This window comes from Stylophora pistillata, chromosome 6, assembly GCF_964205215.1.
Source record: "Stylophora pistillata chromosome 6, jaStyPist1.2, whole genome shotgun sequence".
Taxonomy (NCBI): Eukaryota; Metazoa; Cnidaria; class Anthozoa; order Scleractinia; family Pocilloporidae; genus Stylophora; species Stylophora pistillata.
In genome coordinates this window covers 5441848-5467187 of record NC_142524.1, presented here as the reverse complement: position 1 = coordinate 5467187, position 25340 = coordinate 5441848, and the positions used below count along the sequence as shown (strand labels likewise).

Sequence of the window (25340 nt, the reverse complement as noted above, 5' to 3'; positions counted from 1 at the left end):
TATCTTAGATTATTTCTAAAGTTGCACTCTCTAAACATTGTTCAATTTTTTTTTTTTAACATTTTCTCACACCTGTATCATCTGCACCACTCGGTTGGTCAGTTCAAGAAAGGCCATAGCAGATGAAGTAGTGAAGGAGTTGGCTCCCCTCTGCAGTCCCCTTATGACACGCCCATCTCGCCTGTACTGATCAATAGGCAGCCACACCAGGTCCACTAATCCCTGGAAAAGCTGAAGAAACGAGTGCACAGGACCAACCCCACCCAGTATCCGGGGCAGCTGGGTGCTCCTAATGTCCGAAAGCCACTCAGACAACGCGTAGTTGATGACTCTGTCCATTCCAAGCAATCCGCTACGACAACACAGGCGTTTGAGACGCAGCTCGGAACAATTGAGCTGACCAAGACCGATTAACAGACCAACCAAGGTGCCCTGGAGAAACATAATTCTTGTAAGCGAGAATAAAGGCGAGAGAAGTCGTATGGGCATTCAAGATGATTTCTACTGTATAAGGCGTCGAGGATTATCGCTCGTGCTATTGAACGCGATTCTCGTTCTTCGCAAGAAACTTCCGAACACTTTGTCACATGTTTATGAAAAAGCTGGCAGCCGTTTAACTTTGAGAGTGGAGACTCTTGTCCGTGGATAAAACGTAAGGATTCAGACCAGACCTCGAACCAAGATCTGAGTCCTGAGCCCTGAGTCCAGTTCCGGAGTCCAGCAAACTCATCGCTCGACGACCCCATTTCAGACCAAGGAAACAGGTAGTCTGAGGTATCAGAGGTCTCCTTGCCCAAAATCCCCGCCTTTTAGGGGATTGGGGCGAGAACAAGGAGTCCACTTCAGAATAGCGAACAGAAACTCGAAAAAGAGCCTTATTTTGAATTGGATTTGAACTTATAAAAAACCAAACCAGAATAAAGGTTATTTTCTGTGACACATACGACACCAAACACATCTTACCTGCTCCATGTCGACTCTCTTTCCCTGATAATCCAACCTAATAGGTACCTCAGGAGAAAATACAAAGGACCTAAAGAAGGTAGGTGCTGGCTGGGAGGTGTCTGTTTCCGACTCACTCGCGGACTCTACCAGGCTCTCTTCGGCGCTTGGGGTCTCCAATAACCAATCAGAAGACGGGGGCGGCCTGACAGGACTGGAATCAACTGAACTAGATCCTAACAGAGGCCAAGAAAAAAAAAAAAAAAGAGGAAAATAACGATGAATGCAGAAACGGACGGACGAGCGAACTTCCAGATAACATGGATAAAAGCGCTTTTCCCAGAGTAAGACCCAACCAAACCAGAACAGAGGTATGCTATGATACGGGGGGCATAAGCTTATTACCTTGAACAGGTTCTATACTTTTGACTGAATGGGGCTAATGAGAAATAAAAGCAAGGTCGCGATTGGTTGTGCAATCAACAAGTGATTGAACGTTTCTCTAATATGTACGGCTGTAAATCCACAAACGATTTCCGTTAAAATTGGACAGCCTGGTTTTTCAGAAAATATCCGATAACGTACCTTTAGGGTTTTTTGCAGCTTCTCCCATGACTTCCGAGAAGAAATTTCTCAAGAAAAATAAAGCGTCCTAAGATGAGAAAAGAAGATAATCCAAATAAGCAAGATTTTGAAGGTCATTTCGGTAAAAGTTTCGTTTTCATTTTATTTTTCCTTGAAACTGATTCTATATTAAACGACTGAGTAAACAAGCGTCCACTGATAAACTGTTCCCTTACAAAAGAAGACAACCTGCCCACGTATTTATATTGATTATCTGGTTGCGTGACTGTGACGTCAGTGAATCAAGAATATTGCGTGATTTTACCTGATCAACATTCAACCTCAGAGGCTGCATGGAAACTCTCAGATTACACTCTTGGGCTTTGAGACCAGGATCGGGCCGAATGTGAAGCATCTTAAGCAGGATCTAAATAAGAAAAATTGTAAAAAAAAGTGAATGTCTATTATGTTCATTTGAGGAAGACGACCAGCAACTTGAGTCCACCGTAAAAGTATTTTCCGACGCAACCTGAACTATCACTGCCATAAGTTTTTCAACAAAGGGTCTGTCTCTTACAACACGAAATAAACCAACAGAGGTGTACGGTGTATTTAGTTTCGGATCAAATGAGACAGATGAGGACAAAAAAAAAAAAAAAAAATCATGAAAACTGTTCAAATTTGTCAAAAAAAAAAAAATCTCTCTGATTACCGACTAGGTTATATTTCTCTTAATGACCGAGAGCCAAGTTCCTTACCATGTTTGCATGAGTCTGTTTCGGGCAGGCCGTGGAGTCATACTGGTATAAGAACTTGTTCATCTGAGATTGTTCCAAACGGTCCCTTATCTCAACATCTTGCACGAGCACCACAACCCTTGACGCTTGCTGTGTGTCCTCGGGGTATTCCTCGTACTGTAGACGAATCTAAAGGAAACAAAACGCGAATCTTTACCCTTCGCTGAAGCAAAATTAGTTGCATCTAACCTCACCCTACCTTACAGTCCCTATGACAATTATTTTTTTTATTATTCTACATCTAAATGTAATGACTCTAGAACATGTTTTAGCAACATAAGCGGTATTTTATTGTTTTCTGAATTTTTTTTATCAAGCTCTATTATCCGTAGATAAAATGTCTGGCCGAGCAAAGAGGGGACTGGGCGCCGCTACGTCACAGTAGTAAGCATATGTTCTTATCATGCAAACAAGTGGGATTTGTAATTGGTAATTTCCCTGACTATTTCGGTGATAGTTTCGTGTCATCATATCCGATATTTCCTGTTGTTTTGACGAAAGTTTCTTCTCCGATGACTCGGAGTTTAATTATATTCCGGAAACGCGGTGATTGAATCCGAAATTGCAACTCAAAGCGATGAGATGGGAAGACAACATAGAAGACAACATAGAAGGGCCAAATTCAAACGAGCCATTAGCGTATCGAAAAAAATAGAAAAGGGACAATTTTACCAAGTCGTTTGAAAGGTCTCGAATCTACGGAAAGTAGTACGTTACATGAATTTTTGCCGACTTTAGTGACCGCATGTTTAAGCTAAACACCGTCGTCTTCTCAAACCGGGTTCTCGAATCTTACATTAATATCGCTCTTATTTCACTTATGTAAGACTTACAAAGTTTTCAAGCAAACAACTTGCCATTTGTCTGATATGGTTGGACATAAACAAAAACATAAATTTTGCAATTAGCACATTGTCTTAGATCTCTCGCGCGGGAATTTACAAACTGTAATCAGTCTTCTAGTTTATGTTGCAAATGTTATTAGGTATTGTTCTGGCAATTGATGCACCGAGTTCTTGTTAAATTTTAAACAAGACCATTGTTGTCAAAAGAGCAAAGAATGCACGGATTCTCTCAAACAGCCGGCTGTACTGGAAGATACGAGAAAGCCGATAGGTTGAGAAATCCTCCGGCTTGAAATGTACCATATTTGTTTGCCTATAAGCTGAGCGATTCTTGCACGAAAATACACTGAGAACTAATCAAACGTTAACAAGACTGGGGGTTCGGCTTACGGCCGAGTATTTCTTTCAAAGAACAAAATTCTTACGAGAGAACACCGTAAATCTAATGTATATTCGGCTAAGAGCCGCGCGATCATCAACTAACACAAAGTACTAGTCTTACGGAAAATGATAGTTAGCCAATTACTTTTGTTTGAATGGAGCCGTTTTATTTAGTGATAACTTCAGGAAAGAGTGATAATTCGTCGTCTTCTTTGCTGTCGGCCTCAAGGCCATCCTGTCGTCCGTTAGTTCAGGCAATTTCATCCGTGTGAATGTTATCATCTTCTGTGCCGTTGAGCGCGTTCGAAATCCCACATGTTGTTAGATGATTTCTCCATCATCTCCTCTGGAATTTCTTCTTAAGCCTGTTTCACTTTGGATCGCTGCACAATTCTTTCCCCTTTAGCCGCAGAATTTATCCGCTGATAGCATTCCCGTAAAGAATGAATAAAAGTAAGATTTAGAGTAACTGCTTTGACTTGTTTTAACAACATCCGCAACTTGCATCCAATCACAAACAGTTATTCCCACGGCTAAGTAACACGATCTGACAGAAATCAGCTGAGGCTTTGCATCCCAACATTGTAAATGCGAAAACCACTCCAGAAGTGTTTGATCTAAAACAGGATACTTCGAATACAGCTCGTTTTGCTGACATTTTAAGCTCACCATTCGTCTCAGTTAACAACTCGCGTGGACCTTTTTACAATATTTCAACAAAAGTTTTGGTCTCGGTTTAGAAGCAAATGATTGCAGTGTCCACTTATGGCTTATTTTTCATAAAAATCCAACGGCTTCTGAAAGCTAAAAGTTTAGGGTTTCGGCTTATGAACAAATAATTATGGTATTGGACATATGCGTGAATTCGAAGTCGGTGTCCAGTTAGCACACCGCTCACAAACTGAATCTACCTCTTTCGCCTTTTCATAGCCTCTGGCCTTTGATCGCCCTCGAAAGGAATCTCGAGGTGCGAAATATTATTTTTCGAGTCAGGGGTATTCGAACAACCCTAAACTACACATCGAAACGGCATTTTATCTACTTTATTTTTTGCTAAAAAGATCGTAAGCAATAGATTCCAATCCCAGTTAGCTTCTTTGATAAACTTGGACTTACTACCATGACGTCACGAATATTTAGGTACCAGTACTCTTCAACACGACCAAAGAGATACCGGAAACCCAAATTCGCCATAATTTCAGACTTTTGTCATCTCGTAGAATAACAAAGAAGCACCAGAATCACCCACAAATCTTACCAAACACCTTCTTTATGGTTCTACTTTTATGATTTGATGCTAAAAAATAGGCGTCGTAGGGACTTCAAACAATGTCATTTCAATCATGTTGTGAAAACTCGACTTACACCAAAAGGACGCGTCAATGAAGGGCGTACGGTGTTAGCTAGATGGACCAATGCCCTTTATTTTCCACTCAGCTCCCAACCCAACCCTGGGGAGCAGGTACGATCTGAAGGGTTTTTCCTGAGTGAAAAAGGAGACAAGCACGAAGCGAACGCAAAGAGAAAGTCAGCAAAATATAAAACGCTCTGATTAATTGGTGTAAGTATATACGCACTCAGTGATCTTGACGTTTCAAGCAATCTGATTGGTTCGCTATCTCGGGCTATTCAAGAATATACACCTCCGAGCGAGTGGATAGTGTGAAAAACAAAATGGCGGGCGTAAACTCGCGTTTCGATTTTACGCATGCACCCGTTCGCGGATGCAAATTAGCATACTTCTGCTCACCTTGTTTAAATAAAACTCCATCAGCACATTGTTGTTTCTGTCCGGTCCTCCGTTTAGTTTGTTTGCAGTGCTCGCTGGTGCCGTGTTTTTCGTGAGCAACGACGTGGGTCTCTTCACAAAGGAACTGTCGACAGGCCGTCCTCTTTCATCCAATGCAAAAGCTATTCTATAAACAGAAATTATCAATATTACAAAACTCTTTTTCAACCTTGAACGAAGAGATGGAAGTTGGCTAACTAAATTTGCTTTCGACCTAATCCACGCAAAAAAATTATAGGTGTCAAAATACACTCTCAGTTATTGCTGCGGGAAACTGCAAATATTTTTCAGGGTCAGTCTTTCAAATTAATTCAAATTGTCAGTGGCTATTTCTTTTGATGGAAAAATATACAATTTCCGCAGTTTAGTTATGACAGCAAATCCATCTTCACTCACTTCTTCTTCGTGTCACGTGATACTGATCCACCAAAGTCCCGACCGCCATACAGATGCCATACAACGGACATCTCCTTTAGCGTACAGCAGAACACCGCTGGTGGAAAATTACTAGGGGCGCACAGTTGGTCACTTGGACCCAGCTGCGAATCAAGCAAAGAAAACCAAAACGCGTAACTTCAACGATAACAAGTTGCCTAACACAGAGAGAGAGAGAGAGAGAGAGAGAGAGGGCGAAACGAAAAAAAGCTAATCCAAAACAAGACACAAGGTAAAATACTCACAGGAACAGTAAAATGATTATCTGCAATGTTGACTTGTTCATCTGTGAGGAGTTTGATGATAACCTCATGGCTTAAACCCTCAGGTTCTTTATCTGGGTGTTCAAGAATGCAGAAATCGTCATCACTATCCTCCTCCTCCTCGTCCACCTCCCCCAGATTTGGCGACTCTGCATTTGCATCTTCCGGGGGGTAATACTCCTCCACAAGACTGCTCAGCTCGTCATCAGGAAACAAGAACAGATCTCGTCTTGGTGATCTGGAAAGCTGGTGATTGAGGAGGTCTCCTTTGACGCTCTGACATAAACGAAAAAGACGCTGATTTACCGCCATGAAGTCGCAATAAGAAGAAATTCCTCACAAATGTGGATCAGATCATACAGCCCTGTGGAACTGAATCTGAAATAAAAGATAGTACCTTCTCATGCGAGGCTCCTTCGTCCGCGTGAGTATCTACCATGGCCTCTGTCATGATACTACTCAGTTCACCTTCATCTATGGACCCTTGCTTGACTGGCGGCTCGGCTGGACAGCGGCTTGGAGTCTAAAAAAATGCATGCGCGTTACAATTAAAGAAAAGTATTTCCCTCACATCATTCTACTACGCTAAGGGAATACGCAACCCTTCACTTATTTCTCCTTCTCTGTAAAAGATTGACAGTTATGCCTACTCACCGAGGGCGTTTTCGTGGCATCGGGTACCTCCGGTTCGTAGCTAGGCGCTAGATCCCCGTCCGCTGCAATGTACTGAATCAATTGAAGCAGTGCGGAGAATGAGTCCGAGCACGTTCGGACATTAACTGTGTTGTTGGACATGCGCAGTTCCGACTGAGGATGACCCTAAATGGATAGCGAAAGAATATATTTTAAAGCAACTTTACCGTTGCAGTAGAACCAATTCACATTTATGAAATTTAGGAAAGTTGGCCACCATTAGCTACACGGGACCCTCTAATCGGTAGTTAATCTTACAACAGCCGGCTCACGTGGAAGGCTGCAACTTCGTGATGGCTGCATTTTTCAGTTCTCGAGCAGATTGGTGATGGTCGATTTTCGGCAGTCCTGGACGTCTCTGTGACGAAATAGGGGTTCATACCTGTATTGCGAGGATTTTTTGGACCTAGGGACAGAATTCCCTCCTACATTATTTCGACATTAAAATGAAAATTGCAGTTAAGTAAAAACACAAAATGTTCCAACCTTTTCACTACCATCACTGGTGAATAAGGAGAGCTCAAACATCCCCAGATCTACAACACATACGTAGTCTGGAACAAAGATAATCACAACATCTGCATCAGCTTCAAGTTAACAACAACAACAACAATAACGACAACACCGAAATCAGAACCAAAACAAAAATAAAAATAAAAACAAAAATTAAAAATGGAAAACAAAAAACAAAACAACAGCAAAACGAACGCAAAAATAAACACAAAAATAAGAAACTCCGAATTAACTAAATAGCAGAAAGAACCTACTTCTGATGTTGGCAGCGCCACTGCATTTGTCGGAAAGATATAACGCCGCGTCATCGATAATAAATCTATAAAAAAAAGAAGTCATTCTGTCATCATTTGTTCCAAGGATCATTTATTCGATCAGACAATCATTAAATCAACAAAATGCAACCAGTTTAATTTTCGCGCGATAGCACACAGTTGATAACACTCTGAGCTAACGGTCCCAAGTTGGTTTTCTTTTCCAACTGAGTTGAAGCTGACGTTTCCTTCGTTGGGCTTCGTGCATTCGCACTGAGCCTCTGACCAGCGGCTAACGCTCCAAACCTCAGCTTTAGAAACTCTCTACGGAGGCCAATTCACGTTATTAACTCCGTTGATAAAACCAAGTTGCCTTATGATACCCCTCTCCCCCTCCCCCTCCCTCCACCCCCTCCCCGCTCCCTCCACCCCCTTCCCCCTCCCTCCACCCCCCTCCCCCACCGACGCAGCACCACAGTTTCTTGAGAAACTTACCGCGTTTGGAATGAAATTGCTGGCAAGTTGAAGTCTTAATAAAAGAAAACATGCCAACTAAATAGCCTTACCTCAAAAGGGAAACATTAGATTCTACGGTGATGTTACTCGACACGCTAAAAGTACCCATTGTTACAAGAACCCGTAATGGTAAGTGGATTGGCCTGAAATAATTGAATCAAGAAAGAAAGAAAGAAATTTACACGCGGCCAAAACGGACGACTAAATAACTACAAAACAACAAAGCGACGAACAAACGGTGCTGACGGGTTCCAAAAATGATGCACATTTTACTCACCTGTAGTCAATGGTACCCTCCCAAACATGCGTATGGAACACTGTTATTACCGCTGGGGGACTAAAACCCAGCACTGGGTCATCCTTCACGTCGAAAAAATCACGAACCTGTCAAGAAAAAGGGTTTTGTCGAAACAGTTGTTAACCGCTTTTCGCAAGTTTCTGACGGGTAAGTTCGATTGAGCGGGACTTTTTACTTTTGGAAATTCTCCCTCTTACACTTAAAAGAGTTGTATCAGTTTAGGAGAGAGGGATAGGACACTTAGATGCTATGCCAAGTATGGCCACGGTCGTGAAAAGTACTCTGTACTGTAGTTGAACAAACCTAACAGAGCGCATACCTGAGTCAGCCACATCTGTTTAGAAGCCAGCATTCTGTGGCGAAGAGTGCTTCTGCGCAGTCCCAGAGAGAACAGAATCTCCTAAAAATCAGAAGCAAAAGCAAGGAAACTGTCATTATTTACCGCCTGGGAGGAGGGGGATTGGAGGGATTTTGGGGAAGTCAGGGGTCAGGGGACGGATGGGGGAAACAGTCGTCGCAAACAGAGTATATAGAGGGGACTAAAGAGAAATGATAGTTTGTACACCAAAATTAACCAATAAAAGATATAGATCACCGTGCTCGTTCGAGAGCGAAAGACCATCGTACCTCTTTACCCGATCCATTAATTGAAAACCAACACCATGTTCTCGGAATGCGCGCGCTTATTGACCTGATTACTTGTTTTCATGCGCAGTACAGGATGCGCAATGCAATACTGCGAAATCACCTTAAGGAGGAGAAGGAAAACCGATAATAGTTTCTCCTACTGACCATTGCAGCGAAGTAAGATTAAATGACAAATCAGTCCTTTTTACCTTAATATTCTTTGAAGTATCTGCCGAGACTTTGATGGCAAACGCAAACATTGGTTCACTAGTTCTCCCGTCGCCTTGTCTCACACCCGGTTCAGTGTGATAGAGGGTAGACTGGAGCTCAGCTCCACTAAATGCAGACTCCATAGACTCATGAGATGCCTCTGGAACCACAGGCGCGTGCTGAAAAGCGACCTTTTGTGACTGAAGGCAAAGATAGGTGAGGTCTACTTGACTCTTATAACAGGCTGCCACGAAGAATGAGACGTAATTAAACTCAGCTGCTATTTCTCCCAACACTTCTTCAGAGCATGAGGTAGAATCCTTTGAACTTCCACTTGGAGACAAAATCTAGAGAAAATGTAAAACTTCATAGAACCCTGTACAAATTTGTGAAAAATGCTCATGTTTGCGTGTAAATCGTACCTCGCTCTTAGGGAATACTGCCAGTCGAGCCTTTTCCACATTTAGCGTCAGTGTAAACGCTGTCTGTCCGTTTGGGTTAGATTTTGTACGTTTGTACTTGTTCTCCAGTGATGTGAAATTACTGCTGTCTTCATCGTCGGTGGAAGAAGCATCTGTGTACGAAAGAAAGGTGGGCCTGTTATGACAATTTGCCATTACGTTCTTTAGACTAAAGTTCATATGCATAACATAACGACTGCCCAAAGAAGAATGATGTGAATCCCTAAGTTGCCAAAAAACAGTAGACTTCAAAGTTTTAGGAGATGTTTAAACCTTTTCGCGTTAATATAAGGTGATTCTCCCTTCTAGGTGTTATAAACTTCCCTGCCTATTAGTTACAATAGATTGGTATATCTATTTTTTATTCATTTATTTTCCATTCGTTCAAAAAATCCACGAATGCAGTCTTGGAGAGTACTTCCTGCAGAGGAAATATATAACGATACGGTTCTATTGAAACAGAGAGCCTTAATTATTTTTAGCTCGTCATTTGGAATCTTCTCCATCCTAGACCATCTTCAAAATTACCCCTGACATTCGCTCTGATGAAGAGCTAACGCTCGAAATGTCAGCTTTTTAACTCTTTACGGTGGCTAATTTACTATTTCAACTTAGTTGATATAACCAAATCATCTTCAAAATTTCTTGGTTTAACTTTTCTATTTCGTTGCTTTTCTAACTTATCAAACTTATATTTTTTGTTTCACCGACGATGAAAGGGACTTTGCACGTCGCATAAACGACCCATGCCATACGTGAGAGAGAGTTGAACAGAGGTTCAGAGACTACAAAATAACCTTACCGTCATCGTAACTCCGAAGCCCTGATCGACACATGACAAACCGATCTGGACCATGAGCCCTCAGCATCTGGCTCGCCAAATCCAACCCTGCGCTCACACTAAAACTAAACGAGTCCGGCCGGTCAGCGGGTGAGGGTGCCATGGGTTCCCATAGCAACAGATCAGTGGCCAGCCTAGGATAAGGAAAAACGACAAAGCTGCAATCTGTGTTGACAGTAATCGGAGGGCTGTCATACTCTGATTCACTCGAATTGGATTAAACTGAGAGTGCCCAGAGGAGGCAAAGAATAAGGGAATCTGTAGATTTATCATTTTAAAGTATTAAAAGAGAAATAGCTCAAATCACCTGTTATAGATGTTCTCAAACACATCCTTTGTGTGTAAGTTGACATCAAACCTTGGAAAGGAGCATTCCACATGTACCCTTGAGGTCAACACAGTGTCCTCTTGGAATTTTCCCATTTCCTCCCTTGTGCCAGGCATTAGCAGCTACAGTGAGGAGAAAAAAAAACCTGATTTAAGAATCTTCAAGTTATTTGACGAAGAAAAGAAATCACTGAGGAACAAGTTTAATTTACTAACCAAGCCCTTGGATAACAATTTGTATACCTGAATATAAGAGTTATCTTCGCAGTAATGAACATTACTTTAAAAGCAGTAGTGAAAATTAAGCCTGGAAAGAAATTCAGGCCTCTAGGGAAGTTAAACCCATAACCTCTGCGAAACCAGTACAGAGCTCTGCCAAATGAGCTAACAAGCCAACTGGGAGCTGGTGATTTTGTTGGTTCGTTTGAACCGCCTCCCGGTTAGCTCAATTGGTTAGAGCGCTGGACTGTTGTGCAGGAGGTCGAGGTCGATGGTTCGAGCCCCGGCGGGACCAACACTCAAGGTCTTAAAATAACTGAGGAGAATGCGCTACCTTTCTATAGTGTCAAGAAATGGATAGACATTCTAGTCTTCTCGGATAAGGACGAATAAACCGTAGGTCCCGTCTCCTGCATCTATTAATTAGTTAATCTGGATAGGCAGGAGACGTTAAAGAACCCACTCACGAGATTATTGTGATGTGGTCTGGCCTGTTTACTGGGAATTGGGGGGAGGGGGTATCCTCAAATAAGTTTCCTTCGATTGTTTGTAAACTGCTGATGCAGTCCGGCCAAAGTCCCCCGAAAAGTGTTGTGATGCGCATTTGATCATATCCACATGTTAATTTGCGCAATATAAATGTTAAATTATTATTATTATTATTATTATTATTATTATTCGTAATAAACCCGTGAAGTGATGAATAAATGACTGTGAATGTAGGAGAATCGTATATGTGAACTGCAGATTGATAAATGAAAGTGAGAGTGAGGTGAAAATCATTCTCACGCTCATTTATTGATCCGCAGTGCAAATATATGATTTTCACAAATGAATAAAGGGGATAAATTTCTAAAGAAACTGTGGTGCTGCGTCGGTGGGGGTAACAAGGTAATTTAGTATTATCAACTGAGTTGCTAATGTAGATTGGCCACGGTAAAGGGTTTCAAAGCTAACGTTTCGAGCATTAGCCCTTCGTCAGAGCGAATGATTTTCAAATATTCCCAGTCATTCATTTGTAAACTGCAAGCACCTAAAATGTACATACACTGACCTCCTCTGTCTCAAACATGACAGGTCTGGAGGAAAATGGCGACGGCTCAGCTTTCATCACAGGATAGGCATCTAGGGAGCTGAGAGGCGAGTTATCTGAAGACGGAACTTCCTCTAAAGCTGATAGAGGAGCCGCGGGCTGGACTTTTACTACAATCCTTGAGAGAAAAAATAAAGTAACTTTGTTAACTTTAGTACTGGGTCCCAAAGCTATTGGGACTTCCTTCCAGCCTACAGCGATCACATACCTGTAATTCACTTCAAGTGCCGTATTTGAAATAACTCCTTGTAACTGTACAGAGACGGATGAAATGAAGGAACTATGAAGGGGTGGGGTGGGGGGGACCGGCACTCTGATTCAGAAAATATTATTATTATTATTTTTTTTTTTTACACTTTAGAGCCTACTCAAGCTAAGAAATACTGCGAGATGATTTTTCTTGAAATCTCACCGAGAGAAATAATCAAGAATTACCTTGGCCAATCAAACTCTCCATTTCCTGTCTCCTCGTCCGACTGACAATGTGTTACACAAATAACTGGCATTTTATTACTGCTTGTATCCTCCTGAAAATAACCTTTGAATACAAAAAAGAAGAAAGAACACAAGATCAGGTTGTGATATCCTTGCTACAATGACTTCATTTTTTTAGGTTTTACGGAAGTTCTGCCCCATTGCAAGTTCGCCCCCACCACCTTTGCGAGTTCGCTCCCCTAAAGTATAACATGTCCCCCCCCCCCCCTACAGATCAAAGCGGAACGTAATTATTTTCAGTCAAAATCATTATGTACTTTCATTACTATGCGAAGTTCGATCAACATGCATGCCGGTTAAACGACGCACAATCCCTAAACAAGTAATGCAACGCTGCTACATTACTTCGGTCGTAAAAGAAGAAGGGATGAAAAGAAAAGAGGGGCAGTCATCCAATAAAAATGTTTATTGACTAAGTTAGGCCGGGCCGGAAGGGAAAATATTTGGCTCTCGGTCATCACCTACGGATCGAGCGGTCCATACTTTATGAACTTTACGACCTCAAATCCAAAAAATTTCCTTTCGGTGCCCTCACTTAGTCATGAAGTACATAATGTAGTTACCAAACGAATATACCTTGTAATTCTTTGAAACTGAAATTGTAAAGGCAAGAGTTTTCTGATCCAGAATACAATGTACTGAATTCTACAGCTGAAAAGTCAAATATCAAGCGTTCCTTCCTCAAGGACTGTTGCCACCAAGGACGTCGATCCACAGCTGGCCGTAAATCGGGAATAGGAAATCTTAAATGATAACACAGTACGAAATATTTAATATCAAATAACTGGACTGCATCAATAGACTTGCCCTAAGTCAAGTTTAATTTCTAGGCTTGAACAAGCTGGGTCGAAGTAGAAATCCTCAAGTTTTACTGTTGAAAGTAATCTACGGTTGAATGTCAAAAAATATTCATAATTATACGTAGCTTTTAGTCTGCGCACGCGCCGGTTCTGTTCGCGCTCAAGTAATGAAACTCGAGGGGCTTGGTACGAAAGATCTCACAAGTGGCTTCGCATTTCATTACTTGCCGCCCACAAAACCTCCAGCAACACAAATTAAGTAACCTTTTTCATCTACATGCTAAAAAGTCCCCCGTTTTACCAATCAACTGTCGAAAACAAAACTACTTTGTTTGAATGCATGTTTCCTCTGCTTCCTTCAGTGAAGAGCTCACCTTACGACCATTGTTAGTGAAGGGCACGTGAGGTGAACGTTAAAAGGCTGTTCTACCGAGGGAGTGTCCTCCATGGCTTGAGTAAACACAGCCTGCTGGTTCTGCAAAGAACAAAACATAATCATAAACACTATTATAGAATATTACCACAGATGGTGAAATCCCATGTAAAAAAGAATGTCGCATCATTTTGTTATCAAAGCCTTGGGCTACATTCACACGGTACCGGACGAACTTTTCACCGGTACCGTCTGAAATTAGCCCAAGCTGAATTATGCCTGCGTTTTGACTAGTTCTTACATATGACTTATAAGAGGATAGACGCATGGATGACGTCATCATCAACAACATTTTGCTTCCTTATCATATAAACAGATATTCTATGCTGCCGTGGGTCTGCGCAGTACCAAATTATAGAAAGCGTCACAAAAACGTGGTAAGAATGTTAGTGACACACTTCGCTGCGTCTCGTGCGCCACTTTTTAGTTCTTGCCACATTTTGAGATCACCTGCGATCTTTTACTAGACAGATACAAGGCAGCATGAATTCTATTTGTACGAACAGATAATTTTTAAAATTTCTCTTTCTTCCCATCTGAAGTCAAGCGCACAAAAAAAAATTGTCGTGGATAAATCTGAGCACAAGATGGGCTTATTAGCAACATACCACAACTGTTGGATTGCAGGATTTGAACATGCGAGATTGCATATTAGAGGGATGGTTCATGAAGACTGGTTGAGGGTCTAACAATGCCGTCAGTCTGTCAACAATGGAGACATCCAGTTCGCAAAGCAATCCACCGAGCTCCAGAGATAAATCCAGTTTGGGAAGTACAATGTTGCGACCTTGAACAACCCCCTAGAAATTGCAGAGGAAACTATCGTCAAAGTTGTCGTAGTGTCTTACACACCAGCCAGATCTCATAGCGGAGGAAAGGATAACAATAATTAGGGCTGCCAACTTTTTACATCCAAAATATGTCTTAAATTTTTTTACAGAGAGGGAGGTACTGGTTAATGTGCTCTAAGTTGAAAATGGTACTATTGCCTACTTTTTGTCAAAGCCAGCGCTTATCCCAGTAAGACAGAGGACATTCCGATTACGTGGTGCAAATCAGTATGCTAACACATTCCAAATAGCCTGTACAGCCTAAAATCAGAATGCATATTCTACCAACTGCTTCTCTAACATTTCCAAAGGTGCTGACAAGGAGAATTTGTTTAACAATCAAGAGTTTCTTTAGTTGGTGATCATTTCCTTTATTTTCCTGACCTTAATATTTGATTCAGGGCTGATATTGTAAGGAGAAATTAGATACTGGTCATTCTTTAGGGTTGACAGGGATAAAGAATATACTCAGCAGAACAGTTGAAAAATAATTTCTACAAATTAAAAGGAAATAAAAATAATTGCAAGAGGAGTGAGTTTACTGACTGGAGAAGTTGTTCTTTGAGTGCTTCTGTATTTAATCCTCAGGCAGGGCATTGGATTCAAACCAATGTATGGTGTGGCAGTTTGGCTATCACTGGAAAACAACTTCAGCAACTGAAAGAAAAAAGTAAATAACAGTATTACACATCTGTGTGAGAAATACCATAGAACAAACAATTATCAGAGCTCTATTACAAGGTCATCGTCAACAACAGCAAAAATGAAAAAAAAAAAAAAAAAAACCTTACTAAGTAAATCTGGGAGGTAAAAGAGTAGACTACTAAATCCCATGAGTGCGCCAGACCGAATTTCTCTTTGTCACCAATACAATATCAGGTAGAAAAGTGATGTGAATTAAGTGAAAATTGGACTGGAGAGATTATTAGTTGATCCAATACCAAATTCTCCAAACTACACATAACGTACTTCATACAAATTGTATAAGAGAGTGTAAGAAGAATTACTAATGAAATCTTGGGAGTCAAATGGTTAAGAATGTAGTTGTATAAAGAGAAAATTGACTGTATTTACCTGTGTGGAGGAATAGGGCATTGGGGTAGATGTTGAGGAAGATGAATGCTCAAAAAGATACTCATTAACCTCCAATTTGCCCGCAGACAGTTCACTGTTTCCAGTCTGATGAGAGCTATTGACTACTTTTTCAAACTCAAATGACAGGGGAGCAACCATGCACCTAAAGGATTGATAAAATGTCAGAAAATCTTCAGAAAGTTTTAAATACCTGGAAAGGTAGTAAAACGATAAATTGGCCACCAGATATGCAAAGAAAGTTGCATAGTTGGCTACCTGCCTTTGGCAGTAGCTTGGCAAGCTGTCCCATATGAAGATGAGCAGTTTAGTCAATAAATAAAATGTTACAGTATATAGCACAGAGTGTCCTTCACCATTTTCTTACTGGCCATTAAAATGTTGTTTCTTACAACCAATTTATCATTTGAGGCTGACAAATGGTCATGCTGAATAAACATGAGGTTGGAGTGCTAGCTGTTAAACATATATGAAACCTCAATACAAATACCTCAGATGATCTGCACAGCATGCTGATGTAAATTTTGCAGACATCTCTTCAAAGTCTTTCCCTCCAAATCCGTAAGTGCCAATACCAGTAAAAAACTTTTCAGCCATTTGGGACAATGGATGAATCTGTTTGTCATCATGATTAGAAGGATTGCCCCTTGTATCCAGCACTGGAGACAGCACTGGATCAATGTGGAGCACTGTCACAGCCACACTGGAGAGCTTCAGACTTATCTTAGTTACATCTGGGCAGGGATCATCCAAGGCAGCTATTCCAGCAAGACCAGGATTGCTTGATGATGAAAGACTGCGTCTTGAAACATTGCTTTGAGGGGTATCTAAAACAAATTGTGTTTAATACACATGCTGGACTCATAACACCAAATAATGCTATAAGACTAATAGGACTATGCAAAGTTTACATTCCATTAAAACTGCAAATCCTTGGATTTAAGTGCCTAGCACACTTGCTTCAACTTTCAGATGTCATGGGGTGTTGATTTGAGGGAAGAAAGGAAAACTTAAAACATTTCTCCGTAAGTGTGGCCAGTTTTATAATCATCACAATTATATTAACTTTTTAATGTTGTGGCCTTTGTGCACAAACATTAATAAGGCAACCCTCAAGTTTAAATGGCAGCACAGTTTCACTTGGTAGTGGTAGCCATTTCCTCAAGCTTGACCAAAATCAAGGTCACTAAAAGATTAATTCACATTATAACATAGCTTGTAAATTTGTGCAATCAAATTCAATAGTGCGAGGGTGCTTCAATTTTCCATTGCGCACACTGGTGACGTCAGCAAACAAATGCCTAGCGAAAAAACTTTTTTCTCGTGAGCGACTTCATCATTTTTCATTAAGAAAACGGGAAAAAGTTCCGCAAAAAAGGTAAACTAGACATGGCAACAAGTGAACAAGCGGATGAAGATGTGCCTCCTTTTTCTTTGGGAATGGATTTTTTAACTCCTGAGAAACAACTCAGAGAAAGGGAAAACAAAACAATCAACGGTTTCATCTTGTTTCGCAACTCTAACTTCATTTCCATGCATGAATTCACCTGTCAGTTTTTGACCAATCTGAGACAAGATCATTAAGCATAGGAAAATACTTTTCCAAAACATTTAGTAAACAACACATTGAAGTGGAGAGGGAGTTTCTGCCCTTTATACATAAACGACAGCATTGAAAATGTTATAAAACAATTCATTCATACATGTACATCAGCCGTGCATTCACTGAGATATGAAGCACTTGGGAAGTTTGGAGAGCACTCAAGAAGCTAGAGTTGCTCTCGGCTATGCCTCGAGCAACTCTTACGCATCTTTCATGCTCTCCAAACTTCCCGCATGCTTCATATCTCGATGAACGCACGCTGACATATGAACCAATTGTTAATTATACAATTGTGATTCACTTACTAGCAGTACCATCAATAACAGGCACAGTTTGTTTTGCACGGACAAAGACTGTATTGGCAGCTTCAGCTAGAGAGGTACCTAAATGAGTAAAAATACAAATTGAAAATCAAACAATCCTTTAACCCTTTCACGCCAGGAAGTGATCAACATGTAACTTCTCCTCACAATAACCAAACATTATCCAGCAAACCCCTAAAGTGTGTACTCAGAGTTGTCAGCTTGTCGAGTTGTTATCTTGGTCCAATATCAAATTTTTGTAACTAATTTACTGGGAAATGTGTAGCAGCTTGAGGGGAGAATTAACAAATTGATCCTGCGAGTTAGATGGTTCAAAAAGTTTAACTTAAAAGGTTATTCATCTTTTATGTAGCTTCCTGATACAATCCAGAATAATAACATCACAATATCATCATGATCATAACTATTCAGCAGTATATACATCTGGATGCCCAGAATAAAAACAAAACTAAAGCTGTGGCTGGGTACTAAGCCATGGTCAGCCACAGTGTCGACTATGATCTATATAATTATACAGTCAATTAGAAATATAAATGAGTAAATATGATTAAAAGAATTTGTAAATACTTTGAATGTCTTAATGTTCAATAATGTTCTATGGAAATCAATTCTACTATTCATATGTAATATCTAGTGACATTATTATTAATACTATTATTATTATTATTGTTATTATCATTATTATTATTATTATAATTGTTGCTGTTATTGTTATTATTATTATAATTGTTATTATTACTATTATTATTATTATTATTATTATTATTATTACTGAGATCAGTATGGAGAATATGCATCCTGAAGTTTGGATATAAAAGGTTAAATAATTCCCTGGCTGTGAGGAATGCAAATTTACAATGGCATCTACCCCCTTTTAGAAATCATGCTGCCAATTATATTGTAACATTTTCTCACCTGGTATTTGTGTTTTGTGGCTCATGAATCTCTTGTCACATCCTATAGAGTTCATCAAGTTATAATGAGAAGATTGCACCCCACCCAAAGTTCCTAATGGAGAAAACTCTGCTGAATGTGGCAGACTTCCTGATGATTTTACAGGCAGCATGTCAGCTGGTAAGACTGGTTCCTCCAGAGGAGGTAGCACATCATGATTAGATGACATGGAATAAAATGTATCCTCTCCCTCCCCTCCTAAGATGCTGTTGTAATCAGTCCCTGAAGAGTAGTGTGAAGGTGTGTCATTTGCAGTGGCAGAGTCGAAGGAGAAGTTCCAAGAGTCTACACGTTGCTGCCCTTGTCGCTGTCTCTGCTCCTGCTGCTTTGTGGACATCAGTTGGTTCTGCAACTCTTGTTCTATTTTTTGGAAGTCTTCTGGTTGCATGGGTTTGTTGAAAGCATGGCCTTTGTCGGGAGTATGGTTGGATATATCTGAAAGGGAAAAAAAAAAAAAGGATCCTTCCATTCCACTGTTTCATTTTCCAATATCAGTCCCAAAGGTATTTAGTACTGCAGCAGCTCAAGGAGAAAATGTATCAACTTGAAGTGACATAAAATATAATTGGAACATCTGCATGTTTACCTATATCACTGCATTTATTAGTCCATAAATTACCCAAAAACTTGTTTTAATCTTTCTGTATGTCTGCATGTCTGCATATCTGCCTGTTTGCTTTTCTGTATCTTACCTGGAGATGAAAATCCACTGCAAAGTTCTAAGAGTAGGTGGAGTTGTTTTGGTGACAAGAAAACATTCATTGTCCCAATAAAACACTCAACATCCACCTAAAGAAAAAAAATTAACCATGATAAGCACTTTGAAATACATACAATGGTGCTGGAAATGGCAGTAACACTTGATCATGGCCTAAACAACAAACTTCCCATACTGAGATCTCAAATTAAACCTCTACTGACAAACACTGCCCATAAACAGACACTTCATTGTAGATATATACATGTAATAGTTCCAATGACATTAAAATAAGATACTGTTGACCTCCTATAATAACCCGGCCTGCACACCTCTTTTAATTCACAACTTTCTGATCCTTCCAGGGTTAAAAACTAAACTTCAGTTAACTTTGTAGAAAATGGAGTTCTGTCACAATTGTAAAGTAATTTCATACACACTGAGATTTACACTGTGAAGTTCTATCATCCGTGGCTCTAATTTGGACAGATGATATACTTATACAGTCCTTCCCTTCCAATCTCTTTTCAGTCAGCAAGAAGAAACCTCATTACATGTATACATGAAATAAAAACATCATACTATGAAAAGTGCACACAAACGATTTTATTAACCAGATGCGATACATCAAAAAACTCACTTGTTCGCTACACTCACTCGCTAGTTTTTTTATGCATCACTACTCATGAATGAAAATTGTTTATGTGCTCTTTCCATAGAATAATCTCTATTTATCAAGAGTGTATCACAATATTACTTCTAATTTTATAAACATGACAGTGTTATTTATTTTCTCCGACAAAGGGCTAACGCTCGAAACGTCAGCTTTTGTAATTGTTACGGTGGCCAATTTACCATTTCAACTTTGTTGATATATCCAAATTATATAGTGTTATTTATAATCTGGATTTCCATCATAATTGGTAATTGTGTAGTACTACCTTGTTAATTACTTATATTTAGACTTGAAAGTGGTACAGAGGAAGTAACAAAAGTTCTTTCATAATTGCACATGAACTGTGTATTACCTTAAGTGCTTATTTTTAGACTTGGCAGTGGCAGATAAACTGAGGAAACTGAATTTCTGTCATAATTGTAAAGTGATTGTAGAGTACGATAATTGCTTACTTTTAGATTTGGTCAGCAGTGCATTAGAAACTAAAGTTCTGTCATAAGTGTATGGTAATTGTACAGTTTGGTAATGTTCTTATTTAGTTTTAGATTCCACTGTAGTGGTACTTAGAAACTTAAGTTGTAATCATTGTATGCTAAGTGTGTAATGCCTTTATCTTCAGATTTAACAACAGTAGATAGAACATCAAATTTCCAACAATTGTATGGTAATTCCACAGCTCTTTCATTGTTGGTTATGAAAACTTGACAAAGAGACTAAAAGTTCTGATAATGGTACAGCATGGAACACATACACCTTATTCAATGGTTTACCATTTAATACATGCAGATATTTTGTGAGTTTTGTTATAATTTCCATGCCCTGAAGGGCAAGGAAAACTTCCAGCAATCAGTAAAATGTCAGCTTGTAAAATTAATAGAGAAGGTATTCTTATTCCTCCCTTATTTCATTTCTAGTCTTTTGGCTTCTAGTTTTCAAAGCTCTGTATGGTCTATCTTGTGTAAAGAAAAAAACAACCATTATTTTAGAATTATAAATGTTTTTGATCACCAAAAAAAAGATTCTTATGGGCTTTGCTGAAAAAATCATGTCTAAAGAACACAAAAGAAATCAACGACAGCACGGAATGTTTCTGTCTGTTTGTATTTTTGCCCTTTTCTACAGTACTGTATTACTAATGGCAAATTTTGTTCCATTGCCCTTGGGCTAATATCATGGTAAAATGACATAACAATGTAATAATAATTAAAAATACATTAACATCTAGAGCTGACAAAGGTATAGAGTTGATTCAGTTCCCACCATCATCCACTTACCTTTGGCCCTGGTACAGTGACATTCTGTTTCAGTTTTAGTTTGATCTCAGAGTGACCAGCAAATGTCAGGATCTTAATTTGTGGCAATAGGCTCCCTGAGAGAGGAGGTTTGCTGATCTGATCTGCTGATAATGAAGGTCTCCCAAGAGGATTAAATGGGTTATGAAGAAGCGGAGAGCATGACCCACCACTAGGGGAGAGTGGGGGTGAATGAGAAAAGTCAGGGACTTGAGGCATTGTCCTTGACTCCTCTGGGAATTCGTCGAGATGGACAGTAACTCCAAAGATCTTGAGGTTTTTGCATGCACAAGCAGCAGGTTCATAGACACTCTTGGCCTTAAAGTGACTATCTTCCTCAGCTAGCTTGGTAGAAAGGTCTGAATAATCAGTTCTGCAAATAAGGTTGACATCATCAATTTAAAACTAACAGTAACTCTATCCAAAGAATTGACACCTTTCAAAAGACAACTATATATCATTTAACTCATTCAATACTATTCCAAAAGTGAGTAATGCATCTTATACCTTTTAATGTGTATTTCTAATCCTATCCCTGTCGCTGTATCTTTGGGTAAATGCTCAAATCTAATCACTGTGTCTGTGAAAGACAGCTTCACTCTTGCTAACACTGTGATCAAGGGAGAGAGAGTAATTTTTTTAATCAGTCAACAAAAAAAAAAAGACAATTACTTTGGGGCTCACTGTGGCAATATTATACAATCATTTTTGGTGTAACAGAACTGAGACTCTCACAACTGGTTTATCACACCAAAATGAGAAAACAAATATAGTTTAATCAACTGAGTTGATAATGTGAATTGGCCAACATAAAGTTTCCAAAGATGAGGTTTTGAGTAAATCGCTTCGCTCTGACAAAGGGCTAATACTTGAAATGTCAGCCTTGAAATTCCTTTACAATTAGACCACTCCACATCTTTGACTCAGTTGATAATACCAATTGAAACTATCTTGTTGGTAATACCATTTCCTGGTGCAGTACCACAGTTTCTTTTATTTTAGAAACTTGAGCCACTTGACTTACAGGAAAAAAAAAGCTTGAGTGAAAACAACTCACCAGACTCTATAGTTTGTGCAAAGGATTCTAAACCCTCAAAGGGTTGGCTAGCTTCAGCTTGTTCCTCCCCGCTGGATGGACTTTCCTTTAGGCACTCCTGAGCCAGTTGCATACTTGTGGTCATTGCATTCCAGATCATTGAATCAGTCATACTTCCTCCTGTTTAGTTAAAAAGTTTAAATTTTCCTTCAGTCTGTAACATTCATAACACATTTATCTTGTTTATCCACAGATCAGCTCATTGCTTGCCTTAAGCTGCTCCCCAAAAATGGATACTTCTATGTCTGAGACAATTGATTTGTGGAAAATAATGGGTGTAAGCTAAGAACACTAAGCTATAACTTGAGGAAATTTTTACAAACCACTACAAGTTTACAAAGCGTATGAACAGAGAATGTTCTTGAAATCCATTTTTACACAACAATACTGGTTTTGTGCTCTTTTTCTTTCTTCACCTGAAGCTGAGTTTGTCATGTGCACTATCATCATTTCAGAAATGATTTGTGTAGTAGTTGAATTTGTTTTAGGGAAATATCTCCAAAATTTGTGCAAAATGGCATTTTCAATGCTATTAAAACTAAAAAAAAGAGGAAAATTTGTCATACGTCTATAGATGTTACCAGACAATTGTGTTGTTTGTACTTGAAGTATAAGAAGTCTACCTGATGGATCTAACCACTTACACTCTAACTAATGAGAATGCTTTGCACGTAACTCTACCCATGAATATAAGTTAAGAATGGTCTTCACAGTAACAGTGACTTCTGGATAATCAGTCATAGTCAGAGTGTTAAAAATGCTTCGGAAACCTGGTAAATCTTAGTGGCAAGCAAGTCACAAACTCAGGGGAATTGGAGTCGGAAGAATCCAAACTGATCTATTTTCTTTCAATTGTACTTAAATGACTGTGACACTTGTGATCCTATAAAAACTTTATTGTGGGAGTCACAAGAATAAACCAATCACAACGCAAGTTTTCAGGCCATCTAATGGCCTACCAATTAAACAATCCAGTTTTCGTGGGATCACAGGCAAATGAGAGTCATAAGTGGCATTGAGATTTTTCTTCTGATTCTGTCTATTTGATTCTCACTAAATTGTATTGCTTTACCCTTCTTATTATCAATCTGACTCCATTGCAAGTAAAAACCTGCCTTTAGAGTACCTGTATCCACTCGCTGTCTCGGCATGATGGTAACTTCAAGACCTTGGATGTCCAGACAACAGCTTTCACTGAGAAGAGCTGTCCAAGGAACAGACACTGAAATGCTGCCAATGAACCCATCAATGATCTCCAATGGTATTCCAGCATTGTCTAGCATTTCATTCACTGACTAAAATCAAGGGAACACAGCATAAGAGATTTAATAATATAATAATACTGTTCACCGTCTGAAAAGGAGACCACTGTTTTTTGTCGAAAGAAAATTTCCTTGCACATCACTTGAGCCCAAAAATTTTAACTACACATCAAAACTACATAGCAGATGTCCATATTAAGTACATAAATACTTTTCTGAGGTGACAACAGTTCCTTGTAAAAAGTAACCGCCTCCTGGTTAGCTCAATTGGTTAGAGCACCAGATTATGTTGTGCGGGAGATCGAGGGTTCGAGCCCCGGCCGGACCAATACTCATGGTCTTAAAACAACTGAGGAGAATTTTTGCTACCTTTCTATAACATCAATGAAAGGGACAGATATTTTAGTCTTCTTGGATAAGGATGCATAAATGGAGGGCCCGTCTCCTGCAGGGTTAGGGGCAGGAGACATTAATTTCCCACGCACTAGATTACTGTGTGATGGATGTCCTCCCCTGGGGTGGAATGTGTGGGGGGAAAAGATGAGGTCGTTACATGGACTAAAGCGGCTACCAGAGGCGCCTGATAATGCTGACGTCTGATCTCAACCTTAGTAACACTGTAGACCTTAGCAATTCAGCCTATGCTGCTATTAAGGTATCGAATCATTCACTTTCACTTTCACTTCTTTTAAACTTCCTTTCTGGTAGCATCAAACAGAAGCCTACATATAGCTTTAAAAATATTAGATAACACATCCAACATTGGTTCTATAGCACACATAAGGAAGGACAATTAACCTAGGTTTTAAAATGGCATTTTGAGTTTTTTTTTTTTTTTTTTTTTTTTAACCACTATCCCAGTACAGACAAACAGGCATTAAATGCTATTAACATTTAATTGAAATATATCAATTCCTATTATCAACTTCACAAAAATAAAGCAAGTAAAATCTGAAATATATACATTAAATGTTGACGCTTTATGTGACGAGTTCCACGAAAACAATACAAGTAAATCACAGAAAAACATTTGTGTGAATATCAACTAACGCCTTTGGCTCGATTCCATTCAAACTTAACAACATGGCAAACAAATGAAAAAAATATGTTTTTGCAAATAAGGTTCAACTTCAAACCCACAAAATAACGTGAACTGAGAACTTCGACACATTACATAACTAAAGAACATAACTATAATGAAATTATCAGTAGCAGTCGAGTACAAGTCAATTCCCAACGTAATAAAATACTACATTGTACCAAAAAATGAGAAATTATTTCAAACTGCGATATTTGGAATTCCTTCCATTCATTTCGGGCTGCGACATGCGGGGCTTCTATCCAAAATCTTTAAGCTAGAAAGCACGAAGCCATCTTCTTTTGTTCCTTTAACACTGCAAATTGACTTAACTTACCCAAACGTCCAATGGGACTTTGTCCACTCTACCGGTTCCATTGTAAAGATCGACAGTCAACTGGTCTAACGTCAGTTTCTCCTGCAGAAAATGGCCGAGATAGTGCTGTAAGAGATATCTACAGGCCCTTTTCTTTATAAAGTCCGACCAAGGGAAGAACCACGGCATTGCTGCTATGAACTCCGTGGTATAAATTTCGTTATTATGGGCTTTTTACAAGAAAAGATCGCTGTTGGACCTGCAATTTGCATGTCCGCCATTTTGCCTTCATGAGGTTGTTTTTGTTTTGGAAATGACGTCAGGT

General features: G+C 39.5%; 1 protein-coding gene across 1 annotated transcript in view; it reads right to left on the bottom strand.

Annotated features, from left to right (window-relative positions):
- Nucleotides 1–25336, bottom strand: part of LOC111323214 (autophagy-related protein 2 homolog A) — a 28118-nt gene extending 2782 nt beyond the window's left edge. The window contains exons 1-35 of the mRNA XM_022926525.2: nucleotides 25037–25336; nucleotides 23486–23654; nucleotides 22321–22479; nucleotides 21771–21873; nucleotides 21246–21636; nucleotides 19291–19387; nucleotides 18560–19033; nucleotides 17627–17704; nucleotides 16209–16545; nucleotides 15701–15863; nucleotides 15173–15283; nucleotides 14405–14596; nucleotides 13738–13838; nucleotides 13140–13306; nucleotides 12504–12606; nucleotides 12030–12186; nucleotides 10737–10879; nucleotides 10391–10563; nucleotides 9550–9701; nucleotides 9127–9474; nucleotides 8610–8690; nucleotides 8270–8376; nucleotides 8043–8135; nucleotides 7477–7541; nucleotides 7196–7263; nucleotides 6671–6835; nucleotides 6414–6539; nucleotides 5999–6292; nucleotides 5715–5857; nucleotides 5280–5445; nucleotides 2265–2432; nucleotides 1832–1933; nucleotides 1528–1594; nucleotides 964–1178; nucleotides 73–432 (exon numbers count right to left, since the gene is read on the bottom strand). Of these exons, the coding sequence (XP_022782260.2) occupies nucleotides 73–432; nucleotides 964–1178; nucleotides 1528–1594; nucleotides 1832–1933; nucleotides 2265–2432; nucleotides 5280–5445; nucleotides 5715–5857; nucleotides 5999–6292; nucleotides 6414–6539; nucleotides 6671–6835; nucleotides 7196–7263; nucleotides 7477–7541; nucleotides 8043–8135; nucleotides 8270–8376; nucleotides 8610–8690; nucleotides 9127–9474; nucleotides 9550–9701; nucleotides 10391–10563; nucleotides 10737–10879; nucleotides 12030–12186; nucleotides 12504–12606; nucleotides 13140–13306; nucleotides 13738–13838; nucleotides 14405–14596; nucleotides 15173–15283; nucleotides 15701–15863; nucleotides 16209–16545; nucleotides 17627–17704; nucleotides 18560–19033; nucleotides 19291–19387; nucleotides 21246–21636; nucleotides 21771–21873; nucleotides 22321–22479; nucleotides 23486–23654; nucleotides 25037–25204 (6006 nt within the window). The 5' untranslated portion in view covers nucleotides 25205–25336. The remainder of the gene's footprint in view (nucleotides 1–72; nucleotides 433–963; nucleotides 1179–1527; nucleotides 1595–1831; nucleotides 1934–2264; nucleotides 2433–5279; nucleotides 5446–5714; nucleotides 5858–5998; nucleotides 6293–6413; nucleotides 6540–6670; nucleotides 6836–7195; nucleotides 7264–7476; nucleotides 7542–8042; nucleotides 8136–8269; nucleotides 8377–8609; nucleotides 8691–9126; nucleotides 9475–9549; nucleotides 9702–10390; nucleotides 10564–10736; nucleotides 10880–12029; nucleotides 12187–12503; nucleotides 12607–13139; nucleotides 13307–13737; nucleotides 13839–14404; nucleotides 14597–15172; nucleotides 15284–15700; nucleotides 15864–16208; nucleotides 16546–17626; nucleotides 17705–18559; nucleotides 19034–19290; nucleotides 19388–21245; nucleotides 21637–21770; nucleotides 21874–22320; nucleotides 22480–23485; nucleotides 23655–25036) is intronic.
- Nucleotides 25337–25340: the final 4 nt, after the last annotated feature.